Genomic DNA, 16,706 nt, shown 5'->3' on the forward strand with positions numbered 1-16,706 from the left:
CCTGTCGGTAATATTCGCTTCCCAGAGATACACTCTCCATCCTGGCAAATACATTTCCCTTAATTCACATCCTGGAAATATTCTCTTATCTGGACAACTGCCTTTCCTCCAATGTACATCCCGTAAATCCTCAGAGCAGGTAGTACACTTCCTGTAGTGGGGTAATGGGTACCCCACTACACCAAATGTACCACACCTACACATTCCCCCTCTCTCTGACCAACCTTCCAACAAGGAATCGCATTTACCCTTCTCCCTGCCACATTCTGCAAACACATCACCCTCATATTTCACTCACCGGCTCCGTGTTGGGGACTTGACAATTTCGTGTTCAATGAGCTTCCGGGCTGACAGGCAGTCGCCTCACTTGTGCTGGTTCCAGGGTCCGGATTGGTGTCTCTGGGCTGCATTTGCTCCACTTCCGCTGCGGCCGTACTGCATTCTGGGACATCGCTCTCAATCTGACCCTGCTTCGGTACCTTGCTTCCCGTGTCCCGATCAGCTTTCCCCGATGATCCGCCTTGTAAACACCTCTTCAGTACTTTCCCTACTCGTTTCAATGTCCTACCTGAAATAAGTGATGAATTGCAGTTTATAAGAGTATGGTTTAGATCTGAGCAAAACTGATTCAAACTGCAATGGAGCCGTGACTCTGGCTGACCAGATTTGGAGTGGGACTGTGCTGGTTACTGTGAACCGTACATCCTGCTTGGTGACCATACCGATAAGCCGGTGACTGGAGACATTCACTCCCAGTAAAATAACAGGATAGACACAGTAATGCCAATCACTTAAATCACAGCAGTTGAATGATGACCACGGGATCTTAACGCAACGGTGTCCAGTGATACTGGGAAATTAAATAAAGATATGACGTCAAACTTACCGGCCTGTAATTTCTCGGATTACTTTTAGATCCTTATGTAAACAATGGAACAACGTGAGCTATCCGTCAATCCTCTAGCACCTCACCCGTAGATACCGACATTTTAAATTTATCTGCCAGGGCCCCTGCAATATCAACACTAGTCTCGTTCAAGATCCGATGGAACACCCTATCAGGTCGTGGGGATTTATCTTCTCTGATTTCCCTCAAGATAGCAAGCACCTCCTCCTCTTCAATCTGTATATGTTCCATGACCTCACTACTTGTTTGCCTTATTTCCGTTCACTCAATGCCAGTTTCCTTAGTAAATAGAGATGCAAAAACCATGTTTAAGATCTCCCCTATTTCTTTTGGTTCCATGCATAGCCGACCACTCCGATCTATAAGAGGACATATTTTATTCCTTACTATGCTTTTGCTCTTTATATACCTGTAGAAGCTGTTTGGATTTTCCTTCACCTTGACTGCCAACGCAACATCTTGTCTTCTTTTAGCCCTGCTAATTTCTTTCTTAAGTATTTTTGTACACTTTTTATACTCCTCAAGCACCTTATTTGCTCCTTGTTGCCTATACCTGTCATACATCTCTCTCTTCTTTTTCACAGTTCCAATATCCCTCGAGAACCAAGGTTCCTTATTCTTATTCACTTTGCCATTAATCCTGACAGGAACATACAAACTCTGCACTCTCAAAATTTCTCCTTTGAAGGCCTCCCACTTACCAGTCACACCCTTGCCAGAGAACAACCTGTCCCAATCCAAGCTTTTTAGATCCTTTCTCATTTCTTCAAATTTGGCCTTTTTCCAGTTTAGACCCTCAACCCGAGGACCTGATCGATCTTTATTCACTTTTTGTCTCCCTGCAGTTGTCTGTTATCTCTTCGCAGATTTGCTCCTCCTATTCTCGCTGAATGTTGGGTGGTCTATAATACAACCCCATTAATGTGGTCATTCCTTTCCTGTTTCTCAGCTCCACCCATATAGCTTCGGTAGACAAGCCCTCTAATCTGTCCTGCCTGAACACTGGTGTAACATTTTCCCTGACTAGCAATGCTACCTCGCCACCCTTCATTCCTCTGCCCCTACCACGTTTGAAATATTGGAACTCTGGAACATTAAGCTGCCAGTCTTGCCCCTCCTGTAGCCAAGTTTCACTAATGGCTATAATGTAATTCCAGATGTCAATCCAGGCCCTCAGCTCGTCAGCGTTCGCCACAATACTCCTTGCATTGAAATAGACACACCTCATAAGATTATTACCACCATCAAAGACACTTACTGACTTTGCAGGAACTTTTAACATGATTTATTTTCACCCCCGCTCCACTATCTGCTCTGGAGCTCTGGTTCTATAGAACGGACTTGATTAAGCTGGAATGAATTTAGTGGAGAATGACCAGTACGTCACTGGACTAGGATGTTGGGTTTTCTGTTATGTGGTTCGTCTGGGACTGTTTGCCCTGGATAATTGGAGCTTGAACATCTTACACACGTACATAAAAATAATCAGGGGCGTAGATAGTGTAGATGGTCATAGTCTTTTTCCCGGGGTAGAGGAGTCTAAGACTTGAGGGAAGAAATTTAAAATGGACCGAAGGGGCATTCGTTCACGTGGCGGGTGATGGGTATAAATTACATGCAGCCAGAGGAGGCAGTAAACACAAATAAATTTAAAGAGAGAGGATGTGGGCAGGGAAAAGGATAGAAGAAGTCTATAAGGGAAATTTGGGAAAAGCTGTGGGAAAATGGAGCAAGCACAAAAGACATTTGGATCAGCATTAATTAGCTGGGCCGAAGGACCTGTGTCCCGGCTGTAATCTCTGTTTTATTACCCCCGGAATCAGAGTTGAGCACCATCACAATGTCTGCTGGGGACTGAGACATTTGGTCATTGGCTATACCGGGTTTTCCATCAGAGATCCTGGGAATTTTAAATCCAGGTATCAGATCATCTTAATAGGGAAATATTGAGAACTCACATTCACCATTTGTACACAGCCCAGACATGGATTCGGGTATTAAAACACTGAAGCAAACCGCACATTTATCCAGAATGAGATGTCATCTGATCCTCAGCCATTCACAACTCCGGCAATGTTCTCGGCTCGGCTACAGAAAACAGATTTCGGAAACTCCGCTCATCTCCTTTCCGCAGCAGCCCAGAAAACCAGGAGGGAGTTGATAGCTGCCCTTCCAAAACCAGAAATGCTCGTTTATCACACAATCTCTGAATTCATACCTCTGTCCATTCTGATTGTGACAGTATTGTTGATTGTCGTCGTCTTGTTCACACTTTGGTCCCGGTGAAGAAATGCTCCACCTGCCGGTGATACCCTGAATTACAAACAAGTAGAATGTGAGTCAGAGAGAGTACGATTGCAGTACTTTGCAAATAACAGTATCGCCATCCCCTGTATCAGAGCATCCGTTGGCTTAGGGACAAAACATTCCCTGTTAATATCAACAGTCAATCTCCTTAAAATAGACTCTATAAACAATAAACTCTTTTGGACATTCCTTAAAATAGTGATCTGGTGGGGGTGGAAACAAGAATATAACAGGTGTATAGGTGATTGTTAACTACTACTCTCTGGACATCTCCCCAATTGCAAAGTGGTTTAAAAAGGATAAAGGATCCTGGGCTGCATAAATAGAAGCACAGGCACAGAGAGAATAGAGGTAGGTACTTTGAAAAAGGCTGGTTCCTCCCACAACTATCACAAATATAAAGGCTCTCCAGACAGGGCAGAAAGGAGACAGAAAACAATTTTGACGATGAGAAACTTGACACATCCAGACAGCTTACATTTGCTCTGCTCAGAACAGATACGATAATAAAGTATGCTGGTTAAGATGATTTAAATCTAGAAAATAGATTGGGGAAAAATTAAATGGTAGAATTGTAAAGACTTGGGGATATCGAATGAGGTTGATTTGTAAGAGACCTGAAAATTTAAAAACAAACGAGTTTAGAGTCTGTAATATAATTCCAGATACTCCAGTGAAGGCAGATTCATTTGTAATTTCCTGTGATGGGCCCATTTCCCTCCTGGCCTCTTCATTCAATCTACACTTCCCAACTGCTTCTGGAATTATACAGTTGTGCCTGCCTCATCCACTTCCTCTTGCAATTCCCTCCACATAATCCCCAACCTCTACATGAAACCATTGCTTCTCGAGTTGGTTTTTCAATCGATTTACCACTCCTCTGCCCAGTTAGATCCCCTATAAGCTACGAGAATCTTCACCGTGAACACCATCCACTAATTTTGTGCCATCTGCGAACTTACTGGCAGGGAATCGTCGGTGATCAGAAAGGCCGAGATTCCAGGACGAGGCTATCCCATTGCACTCCGGGAGTGCTGACGCCTGCGATGTCCCCAAATGCGGGATACTCGACTGCAAAATTTGTGGTACTTACCTTGTACATTCACATACAAATGTTTGTAGGTTAGTAACTGTTCTGGAACCTGGTGTTGCGTGTCCTGAGGCTCCTGTACCTTCTACCTGATGGCAGCGGTGAGAAAAGTGCATTGCCTGGACGGTGAGGATCTTTCATGATGGATGCTGCTTTTCTACGGCAACATTTCATGTAGATAAACTCAATATTTGGGAGACCTTTACCCGTGACATACTGGACCAAATCCAGTACCTTTTGAAGGATTTTCTGCTCAAAAGCATTGGTGTTCCCCGACCAGTCCGTAATGCAGCCAATCAGCAGACTTTACACCACACATCTGCAGAGCTTTGCCAACGTTTTTGATGACATTCCGAATCTCTACATACTCCTGAGGAAGTAGAGGCACTGTCGTACTGTCTTCGCAATTATATTTATATGATGGGTCTGGGACAGGACCTCTAAGAGTGAGACCCAAGAATTTAAAGTTACTGACCCCTTCCAACTCTGATTCTCCAATGATTACTGGCTCAAGGACCTCGGGCTTCCCTCTCCTGAATTCTACAATCAGTTTCTTGGTCTTATTGATATTGAGTGAGAGGTTGTTGTTATTACACCACTCAGCCAAGTTTTCTGTCTCCCTCCTGTATGATGATTCACCACCCCTTTTGATAGAGCGCACAACAGAGGCGTCATCAGCAAACTTATATATGGTGGTGGAGCTGTACTTAGCCACACAGTCACAGGTGTAAAGCGAGTAGAACATGGGGCTCGAGTACACATCCCTGTGGTGTTCCTGTGCTGATGGAGATTGTGGAGGAGATGTTTTTGACAATCTGAACTGAGTGGGGTCTACAAGTGAGGAAATCCAGGATCCAATTGCACAAGGATGTATTGAGGTCAGGTGTTGGAGTTTGCTGAATAGTTTTGAGGGGATGGTGGTTTTAAAGGTACTCTGATAATTTTTACTTTGAACTTCCTCAGCGTCCCGTATGAGGCAAATGACATCGAGCTGCAGCTCCATTTCCTTAACGCATTCTCTTTTCACGACGTCACTTGTCTCTTTCACTGAGGGACAGTGATCAGACAATTAAAAAAAACAAAACATGCAGCACTCCTTCCTGGGCTGTTACTGAACAGTGGCTCACCAAAGATAACCGAAAAAGCAAACAACAAAGCTCTACACCATGTACTGTGAGTTTCATTATGAGCAAGAGTAACGCGGCAACATTCTATAATAATGAAATTGAAGTTGTATTGGCTCCTTTTACCCTGCGTCACGCTGCATTAAATTCAACCTGTGCTGGTGATGCTCCCCCAGTTCGCTGCTCCAGGGGCGAGGGTCCTCTCCCAATCCCGACCCCGCAGACAATCCCAACACAGAATGGAAAGGAAACTGCCGCCCATCCAGGAACAGTGAGCATGCGCAAAGTGATTGTTGCGCCATCAGTGCAGGGGGTGCCGGGGCTGAAATGAAACCTGCAGATACTGCAGATCTGCGGTAAAATGAGAGGGGGACACAGGATCCTGTGACTGGTGGAGGGTCTCCCGTGACAATAAACCGGATCCTCATTTTAATTGTGTGGAAATATCAGATAGACTGGAAATTCGGCAGAGAGGTTTAATTGAAGTGTACACATTTTTTAGTAGCTCAGAAAAATAGAAAAGACTAAATTCTCACACAAATGGGTAATATACCCGGAAACACTGGCTGCATTTCGGCAGACTGGAAGAGTGGAATGGAGTCAGGAGAAACATATTCCCCAATTGCAACGGAAGGTCGTGACAGATGTAGATCTCACTGCCTTGTCCAAACGGGCGAAAGATGGGTGTGGTCCCAGCATCACCGCCTCATCCCCACCCCTCCCGAGGAGCAGAATAACAGGGGCTGAGCGTTAGCTCATCCCATGCGGTTTGGTATGAAGGTCCCACAACCCGGACTGACCCCGGCAGGTTCCGTCCAGGAAGCGGGGCGAAGGCCGCCAGTTCGATTGAGATAACGGGTCTCACTGCCCAGCATTAGATCTCCTCACTCGGGACTGGTCTCAATGCTCACCGATGGGAACTTTATGTCTTCGCCCCGCAGTCAGTGATCCATCCCCCGGCTCCCCGCCCGGGGGACTTTTCCCGACCCTGAAACCTATTCAACAAAGAACGGAAATGAAAACACCGCCCTTCTGGGAATGCGAGCATGCGCAATGTGATCAATACGTCATCAGAGGGGAGGACTTTCCAGGGTGATCTGCTTTGGGATGGAGTGGCTGCAGTCGGTGCAGAGTCTTGTTGTTTAGGATTTTCATAAACAACAGATTTATTGATGTTAGCTGGAATTGCCAACAGGGAAAACACAGATTGCATCAGGTAACAGAACACCTCCCGTACACAGTCTTGTCTCCTGGGAAACTAAACACTTCCACAATGTCGACCTTAGGTATCCCTTCCTCTAAAAGCGACTGAATCATTCAGATCGCTGATCACTGAGAGCAATTATGGTTTGTTGGTCATTAAAGTTCGCCCCTGGGTGGTTTGGATGGAGTTGTCGTGGAGTTCGGGGTGTCACAGTGAAGGAACCGGACAGCCAAACGCTCTGACCTAGTGACCTCCAGCCACGGATGGTGCCGCAGTGAACCTCCTGCAAAGCGCAGGCGCAGTGCCGACTCCAGCTGACGCCGGCGGGATTCCTGTACGAGCGGCGGTGAGGAAGGGGCTGATCTCGGGTTTGTGTAAATAGAGGGTGGGTTGCAGTGGGAAATGTCCGGTTTCGAGTTCTTCCCAACAGCCAGATGCTCCGGGCTCTCCAGTCTTTCAGTCCCGGTTTTGCGTCTCAGCCGGGATTGTGGGATCAGTTAGATGCGGGTCCCCTTGCTGGGAGGGTGGACGTGCGTGAAGGGTTCTGTCTATGTGTGCGGATGTGGGCTGAATGCTGGGAAGGATTTGGAGCGATTGGCACAGTAGAGGGAGGGTGGGATATTGAGCGTTATCGGACGCAGTTATTGGACGTGGAGGACGGACATGGGGCAAATTAAGTGGTAAACTAGGGAGGATCTGATCCATTGGATCTGACAGGATACATCAGGAAGCAACAATTTTCTCTTCATATTAATTAATTACTGTCTAATCTTGCTGTTAACATTGTGTTTGTTACAGAGTCCCAGAACCTACAAAGTCTCAGTCTACAAATCTCTGGTGAGACCGCACTTAGAGTATTGTGTTCAATTCTGGTCACCTCATTATAGGAAGGATGTGGAATCTATGGAGAGGGTGCAGAGGAGATTTACCAGGATGTTGCCTGGATTGGAGAACATGTCATATGAAGCAACGTTAGCAGAGCTGGGACTTTTCTCTTTGGAGCGTAGAAGAATGAGAGGGGACTTGATAGAGGTCTACAAGATTATGAGAGGCATAGATAGGGTGGATAGTCAGTACTTGTTTCCCAGGGTACCAAGAACAAATACCAGAGGGCATAGGTACAAAATTAAGTGAGGGAAGTTAAGGGGGGACATCAGGCGTAAGTTCTTTACACAGAGGGTTGCGAGTGCCTGGAATGACTTGCCAGGGACGGTGGTGGAGGCTAAAACATTCGGGGTAATTAAGATCCTCTTGGACAGGCACATGGATGAAAGAAAAATGGAGAGTTATGGGGTAGTGTGGGTTTAGTACTTTTTTTAATGATTATATGGGTCGGCACAACATAGAGGGCTGAAGTGCCTGTACTGTACCGTACTGTTCTATGGTTCTACCCTAGACAGCCATCACCGTCATGGGCTGCGAGTACAAATTGGGAATGGAGAGAGGGTGTCAGTGACCTCTGCATAAGAGAAGGTCATGGGATCGTACAGCCTCCTGTCAGATATAAATGTTCTCACAGTGGGATCAGAACTGGTGGCATATCTGGAGTTAAGAAAATGGGATATTGCACAACACAATCATCACATGTCCTACCGGCTAACAGGAATAAAATGCTTTTAATATAAAATTGAAAGTAAAGTGCTGGAAACGGTACATCAGATTGGATCTGAGGAAAGAGAAACTGTGGAAGACCCAGTGTCAGAACGGGACTGTCCAAGATGCTGCCCGATCTGCTGAATGCTCTTAGCGTTTTCTCTTTTTACTTGAAATGTTGCGCAACTATTGACTGATTACAGGATGTTTGTGATGGCCTGAACGACGCTGCACAACTTTAATGCCCACATTCATTAGTTTTGCCTTCATTTCAACACAGGTGTAATACAGTCGATGCATTCAGTGCTCACAACATCCTCCGCATCCCACTATCAATCTGTTTCCTAAAAAAGATTAACACAGTGGACATTTGGTAACATTGAAACTAAAATCGGAATGGCTGTCATTAACCTACCACGTGCTGTATTGAATAAATCCTCTGGTAATCCAGGTAACAAACACCGATTTCAGAAATGACTCAGTAAGGCAAAATACTTCACAATGAAGACAGCGATTGTTGGTATAATCATTGTTGTGATACAGGCTGGACAGATATTGAACAAGACATTTGATATATACCATTGAGTTGGTGGGATACAGGCTGGACAGAGGTTGAACAAGATGGTTGATGTATATCATTGTGGTGGGGGGGTACAGGCTGAACAAAGGTTGAAAAAGATGGTTGATATATATCATTGAGGTGGTGGGGTACAGGCTGAACAGAGGTTGAAAAAGATGGTTGATATATATCATTGAAGTGGTGGGGTACAGGCTGGACAGAGGTTGAAAAAGATGGTTGATATATATCATTGAGTTGGTGGGATACAGGCTGGACAGAGGTTGAACAAGATGGTTGATGTATATCATTGAGGTGGGGGGGTACAGGCTGAACAAAGGTTGAAAAAGATGGTTGATATATATCATTGAGGTGGTGGGGTACAGGCTGAACAGAGGTTGAAAAAGATGGTTGATATATATCATTGAAGTGGTGGGGTACAGGCTGGACAGAGGTTGAAAAAGATGGTTGATATATATATCATTGAACTGGTGGGAAACAGGCTGGACAGAGGTTGAACAAGATGGTTGATATATATGATTGAGGTGGTGGGATACAGGCTGGACAGAGGTTGAACAAGATGGTTGATATGTATCATTGAGGTGATAGGATACAGACTGGACAGAGGTTGAATGAGGTGGTGGGGATAAGGAGATTGAACGAGGTGAGAGAAGGGATCAAGGATAATCACTGATGGTCCTCCAACAATACATAGATACTGAATTAAAAATGCATATTACTGTACAAAGATTCTAGAATGACAGAGATAGAATAGCAGTACCTTCCTCCCTACCAAATGCGCCTCAGTCCATCTCCATTTAATCACACTCAGGATTTCGGTTTGTCCTACAGAAGTGGGTGATCTCACATTTTCCACATTGGGCTCCAGCTGACCTGTTGTTTCCACTCATTTATTTTGCCTGCGTAACCCCGAAACCTTTCGACAAGAGACACAGAACATAGAACAGTACAACAGGAACAGCCCTTCGGACAACAATGTTGTGCTCAAACTATTTAATTAATCAAATCGCCAACTGAACTAATCCCTTCTGCCTACACAATTTTCCCTCACATTCATGTGTCTATCTAAACATCTTTTAAAAGTCCCCAATATATCTGCCGCTACCATCACACACGGTAGCACATTCGAGCAACCCACCACTCTGTGTGAAAAAAAAACACTTGCCCCTCACATCTCCTTTCAAACTACCCCCCTCACTTTAAGTGCATGCATATTGATTTAGACATTTCTTCCCCGGGTAAACAGTTATTCTCTATCTACTCTATTTATGCGTCTCGTAACCTTATGAGCCTCCATCGTCTCACCCCAGTCTGTGCAGCTCTAGAGAAAACAACCGAAGTTTGTCCAGCCTCACGTTACAGCTCATGCCTTCTAATCCAGGTAATCTCCTGGTAAACCTCTTCGCGCCCTGTCCAGGGCCATTGACATCCTTCCTCGAATGAGACAACCACAACTGTATGAAATACTTCCGATGTGGCCAAACTCACGGTTCATGAACCTGCAACATAATTTCCTGAATTGTGAATGCTATATCTTGACTAATAAAGGCAAGCATGTCATTTGCCTTCTTAACCACCCTGTCAATCTGTGTAGCCACTTTGAGGGAGCGATGAACTTGGGACTCCTTGATCCCTCTGCTCATCGACACAGTTAAGGGTTTTGCATTTAGGTGTACTATCTCTTTATAATTGAGCTACAAAGGTGCCAAGATAATCATCACGAATCAAATCTCACTGAGTTTTCTCACGAACTGTGGAATTTATGTCAAGTGCGCATGTATGGGAAGGTACAGGTACAGAGAACCACTGATTTGTGGCTGGATCACAGGCAAATACATTCAGATAACACACGGAACATAAATTATACAATTCTGTATCATTATCAATATAGAAATACAAGTTTTATGTCATAACCATCATACAAATATATATATATAGTGTCAATAGTCATAAATACTGTTTTTGCTGACTTGGAAATGTTGATTTGGTCCCTCAGCCAAGTTGTTGACACAGTTTGGGAACAACTGGGCTCCAAGCACCGGTCCCTACAACACTCACTGGGACATCCTGCAGGCCCAAGAAGGATGTGGTTATTCTTTTCTTTAAATACACAGACAGCATGAACAGGAGCAGGCCATTCAGCCCGTCCAGTCTATCCTGTCATTCAATCAGACCCAACATTGTTCCATCCTTGCCCCCCAACACCACTCTATACCACTTTACCCAGACCATTGGCCCCACTTGCAGCTCAACAGTCTGCCAGTGATTGACCCGCAAAGTGATGAATCCCTCTGCTCGACACCACTGTGGGCTCAGACATTTCCACAGATGAGCCCCTCCTGTCCCTTCCCCACTGTTAATGGGCTCCTTACCCTATCCTGCTCCTGGATCCACCACTGAAATAAACATCCTCTCAGACTCTGTCCACCCCCTGTCACACCATCTTTATCCTCACAGTAAAATCCCTCACACTCGCCCTTCTGCCGAGATCCCTCCCCATTGGTCCGGCATCAAGCCGATGAACCGAGTGGTCTCCTCCTACCTCTCAGCAGTACAACAGACTCCGGTTGCAGGAGTCGCTTCACAAACGCCCCAACTTCCCTCGGAGGGAAGTGGAAATAAATCAAAAAGCAGGACATTTACCTAAGGTTTGTTCCGCTTTGACGGAGAGTTCGATGCGGGAGCGAGAGATGGAGGCAGCGGAGGTAACGCCCTCTCAGCTGCTCTGCCTCCTCTATTGGGCGTAACCAGTGATAAACATGGCTTCACACCTATGTGAAGAGTGTAACTCCTCTGTTGACTGTGGGGAGGGGTTGGTGGGTCAGGTAATTGTCACCTTAGCCGGTAATGTTCGACCGTCTCAACGACAGTGTGACGTAAGGAACTGCACACGTGACTTCAGATCCTGGTGAGGGGGAACCCACACGTGATATCAGGCATGTGGGGGCGCAGAGTGACGTCAGATCCCGGTGTGGGGATCCCACACGTGACATCAGGCATGTGCCGGGGTTACTAAACTTGAACATAAATTGGACAATGATTGTATCATAAACAGAATACATGATAAATATAGATGTTTTCATTCATTCAATATCAGACGTAAATGGTGCATTTTGTCCCTAATACAGACAGGGAGCAATCATGCTCCAAGGGTCTGTCCCCACAACACCCACTGGGACAGCCTCCAGGCCCAAGGTGGGTCTGTTCACTCCGTTGTTTAAACCCAGACACCTCAAACAAAAGCCCGCCACCGGGTCCTTATATTCGGTGTCTACATTCCCCCCAGCGCTAATGCTAAGGAGGCGCTTATGAAATGGTCGAGGCTATTAGCGATCTGCAGAACGCACACCCTGATGGTCTGTTTATTGTCGCCCGTGATTTCAACCACGCGAACCTTAAGTCAGTGCATCCCAAATTCCATCAGTATGTGGACTTTGCAACAAGCGGGGAGAACGTGTTGGACCGGGTTTACACAAACATCCCCGACGCGTACCGGGCAGAGACCCACCCCTCCTGGGATACTCAGACCACATCTCTGTTATGCTAATCCCAGCATACAGACCGCTCGTCAGGTGCTTCAGACCAGTTCAGAAGCAGGTGAAAACCTGGCCAGCAGGAGCCAACCCTGCTCTTCAAGACTGCTTTGAGCACACTGACTGGCACATGTTCAGGGAGGCTGCAACCGATGGCGACTCTATCAACTTAGAGGAGTACACAGCATCAGTGACCAGCTACATCAGCAAGTGCAGTGATGATGTCACTGTCCAAGACCATCACTATACGTGCCAACCAAAAGCCATGGATGACCGCGGAGGTGAGTGCGCTGCTGAGGTCCCGCGACTCCGCCTTCAGATCAGGCGACAAGGCAGCCCTAACAACAGCAAGGGACAAACTGACGCGAGCCATCAGAGGGGCAAAGCGTGCACACGCCCAGCGAATCCACAGCCACTTCCATGACAGCGGCGGCATGCGGCGCATGTGGAAGGGCATCCAGGACATCACCAGTTACAGGACAACATCACCTGACTGTGCAAGTGATGCCTCCCTCCCAGATGCGCTGAATAACGTCTACGCCCAGTTTGAGGAGGAAAATGACGAGGCGGCGAGGAAGTCCACCCCTCCTACAAACGACCAGGTGCTGTGTCCCACCGTGGCCGATGTGAGAAGATCCCTTTGCAGGGTCAACCCACGGAAGGCTGCTGGACCAGACGACATCCCTGGTAGAGTGCTCAGAGGATGTGCAGACCAGCTAGCAGATGTTCTCACTGACATCTTCAACATCTCCCTGAGCAGCGCCACCGTTCCAAAGTGCTTCAAGGCCGCCAACATCGTCCCCGTGCCGAAGAAGTCTTCAGTTTCCTGCATAAATGACTACCGTCCCGTTGCACACATATCCATCATCATGAAGTGTTTCGAGAGGCTCGTCATGAGGCATATCAAGACCCTGCTGCCCCCTCAGTGGGCCTGCTGTTGCCACCACCATCCACCTGGCCCTAATCCACCTGGACAAAAAAGACACATACGTTCGAATGCTGTTCATAGACTTAAGTTCAGCACTCAACACAATCATCCCTCAGAAACTGATTGGAAAGCTGAGCCTACTGGGCCTGAACACCTCCCTCTGCAACTGGATCCTAGACTTCCTGACTGGGAGGCCTCAGTCAGTCCGGATCGGGAACGGCATCTCCAAAACCATCACACTGAGCACAGGGGCTCCCCAGGGCTGCGTGCTCAGTCCACTGCTGTTCACTCTGCTGACCCACGACTGTGCTGCAACACACAGCTCGAACCATATATCAAGTTCACCGATGACACGGCCGTGGTGGGTCTCATCAGCAAGAACGACGAGTCAGCATACAGAGAGGGGGTGCAGCGGCTAACGGACTGGTGCAGAGCCAACAACCTGTCTCTGAATGTGAACAAAACAAAAGAGATGGTTGTTGACTTCAGGAGGGCACGGAGCGACCACTCCCCACTGAACATCGACGGCTCCTCGGTTGAGACCGTTAAGAGCACCAGATTTTTTGGTGTTCACCTGACGGAGAATCTCACCTGGTCCCTCAACACCAGCTGCATAGCAAAGAAAGCCCAGCAGCGTCTCTACTTTCTGCGAAGGCAGAGGAAAGTCCATCTCCCACCCCAAATCCTCATCACATTCTATAGGGGTTGTATTGAGAGCATCCTGAGCAGCTGCATCACTGCCAGGTTCGGATAATTGCACCATCTGGGATCGCAAGGTCATGCAGCGGATAGTGAGGTCAGCTGAGAAGATTATCGGGGTCTCTCTTCCCGCCATCACGGACATTTACACTACACGCTGTATCCGCAAAGGAAACAGCATTATGAAGGACCCCATGCACCCGTCATACAATCTCATCTCCCTCCTGCCGTCTGGGAACAGGTTCCGAAGCATTCGGGCTCTCACGACCAGACTATGCAACAGTTTCTTCTCCCAAGCTATCAGACTCCTCAATACCCAGGGCCTGGACTGACACCTTGCCCTATTTAGCCTGTTTATTATTTATTGTGATGCCTGCACTGTTTTTGTGCACTTTACACAGCCCTGTGTAGGTCTGTAGTCTAGTGCAGCTTTCACTGCGTTGTTTTTACGTATTTCAGTTTAGTTTTTGTACTGTGTCATGTAACACCATGGTCCTGAAAAACGTTGTCTCATTTTTCCTATGTACTGTACCAGCAGTTATGGTCGAAATAACAATAAAAGTGACTTGACTTGACTTGACTTGAAGCCTTATTCGTCCTCGTTACTTCAGAGGAGATAAGCCCCCGTTTTCCCACTTCAATCCGTCAACCTTACAGCTCCGCCAACTCCTTGTTGAGGAAGAGTGACATTAAAGAAACGGGCTTGTTGGATCTTTTCCGGGAGTCGGGTTAGGAAACACGTGGCGGGATCTACGGAGGGAACTCCTAAATGACGAAGCCCACATCCCCATTGGTTGATATGCTAAATGGTTATTTGCTGTCACCAATGAGGGATAAGTGAAATTCACGTCACCGCGACAGATACCGGGCACGCACAGCATGCTCAAATCGTCTCAACGTCAGCCCGGGAGCGCGAGGGTGACGAAGCTCCGCGAGAGGATGCACGTGGGCAGTGGGCGGGGCGGTGAGCTCGTTCGCGCGGTAGATGGGGAGACTGTAGAGTCAGTAAGCGCGTCCCTCGGTCCCGTACCGTGCTGGCCATTTCACCGAGTGAGTCATGGTCGATCCGCAACCCGCTGGGGTACAGCATTAACACACAAATCTCCATGTATGTAGTTATCAATGTAGATTTTCTTTTCAGTTCCACAATAACATTAATATCCGGCTGTTATATTGGCTTATACTAATTAAACTGTTAGAACTTTTCTAAACAACACACCGAATGCATAAGTGGACCACTCAGTCCTCCGAAATTGCTACTGATCTGATTTAATTTTTTTTTACGCATTCCCCGATGTTCATTTCGAAAACAATTCAACCCCACTCTTTATAAAGAAACTAGGCTTTGAATGGAATCAAAGGCTTTAATTTCACTGGCCCGTGGGTACAAAGAGTTGCTGACTCCCGCGATTAACACCGGCAAGAAAAACAGGAGGGTGAGAGAGGGAGTGACGGGGTTGGGGGTGGATCTGTTGCTGCTTTTCACTACATGATGCCCTATCCACAGCCAAACCTCCCACCGTCCCTCTGAGCATTGTATCTAACTGAATATCATCTCCTTCATCATCTGATCCAACACGCTGCTTCCCATCCCGAAATGACTGAGTTTAAACCGACTCCGGCAGCTCCAGCAGTCCTGGCTTCAAAAACATCCGTTCATCTCAAGTACAGATATAACCCATGCCTTTGGTACAGGGTCAAACAGGAACATTGCGAAACCTGTTTCTGCTTGATCACAGATTCACAGGTCTGGCAATTTATTGGTAGAAAGATACTTGATGACGCCAGGCTACGTAAATGTACATTATTGGTTGGCATTTGCTAGTTAGGACTGAATGAAATGTGGTGGTGGGACATTTGGCTTCAAGAGGGTTTGCTCTTAGCAGAGGCTTGCACGACGATATACTCCAGGGCAAGTATATCATTGCAGCTTGCAATAGACAGAGGAGTCAATGACATGTTGCTGTAGTTCATGGTAATTCCACATTTCTGCAATCACTACAGCAGGAAGCAGTTGCGGCGTCTTATAAAGGGAGGAAATTCTCACCGCGTTTTGAAATTATTATGACATAACACAGACAAGCAAGGAAACATCAGAAGTGATATTTGAATTGAGCAAACAATATGAGGAATGTGCGTGGCCTCACAGAGCTGATGCTGACAGCAATTAGCAGATCTGGAGTGATTGCAACTGGCATAACTGGCACTTCCACATTTATACAGTTCCGCTCCAACTATTTCCTACCTTCCTTGGTACAGACCTGTAATGTCTAAAAGACCAGTGTTTGAGTAAATGAGACTCACCAAACTTCCTCCTGACTGAATCAATGGAATCAATGAAGGTTTCTCTTCAGTTGATGCTCTCAGTCCTCGGACTGGTTCAATTGTTGCTGTTCCCTCATCTTCAGTTGTGGTTTACTTCCAGTCGTTGGCTTTTCTTCCAATAAACCTCTCACCGCAGGTCTAACTTTAACCAGAGAGAATAGAGTATGTTACTAATACAAATGAGAACAAAGCATTAAACTGAAATTTAAATATTGAACGCTTATATCATGATCCGAGTGAAGAAATCTGTAACTGTCACTCACACTTTTCAAAGCCTGACATGGGATGCAAAAGAACACACACAAAATGCTGGAGGAACTCATCAGGCTAGGCAGCATCTGTATGTCGACGCTGCTCTCTTCCATAGACGCTGCCTGGCCTGCTGAGTTCTTCCAGCATTTTGTGTGTGTTGCTTGGAT

At 46.6% G+C, this 16,706-nt stretch overlaps 1 protein-coding gene and 1 pseudogene across 1 annotated transcript in view; one reads left to right on the forward strand and one right to left on the reverse strand.

Annotated features, from left to right (window-relative positions):
- LOC140722781 (NACHT, LRR and PYD domains-containing protein 3-like) overlaps positions 1 to 16,296 on the reverse strand; it is a 41,554-nt gene extending 25,258 nt beyond the window's left edge. Inside the window, exons 1-3 of the mRNA XM_073037451.1 lie at positions 16,267 to 16,296; positions 3,126 to 3,220; positions 299 to 568 (exon numbers count right to left, since the gene is read on the reverse strand). Of these exons, the coding sequence (XP_072893552.1) occupies positions 299 to 568; positions 3,126 to 3,135 (280 nt within the window). The 5' untranslated portion in view covers positions 3,136 to 3,220; positions 16,267 to 16,296. The remainder of the gene's footprint in view (positions 1 to 298; positions 569 to 3,125; positions 3,221 to 16,266) is intronic.
- Positions 4,169 to 4,314, forward strand: LOC140722808 (U1 spliceosomal RNA; annotated as a pseudogene).
- Positions 16,297 to 16,706: the final 410 nt, after the last annotated feature.

Source organism: Hemitrygon akajei, unplaced genomic scaffold, assembly GCF_048418815.1.
Source record: "Hemitrygon akajei unplaced genomic scaffold, sHemAka1.3 Scf000089, whole genome shotgun sequence".
Classification (NCBI taxonomy): Eukaryota; Metazoa; Chordata; class Chondrichthyes; order Myliobatiformes; family Dasyatidae; genus Hemitrygon; species Hemitrygon akajei.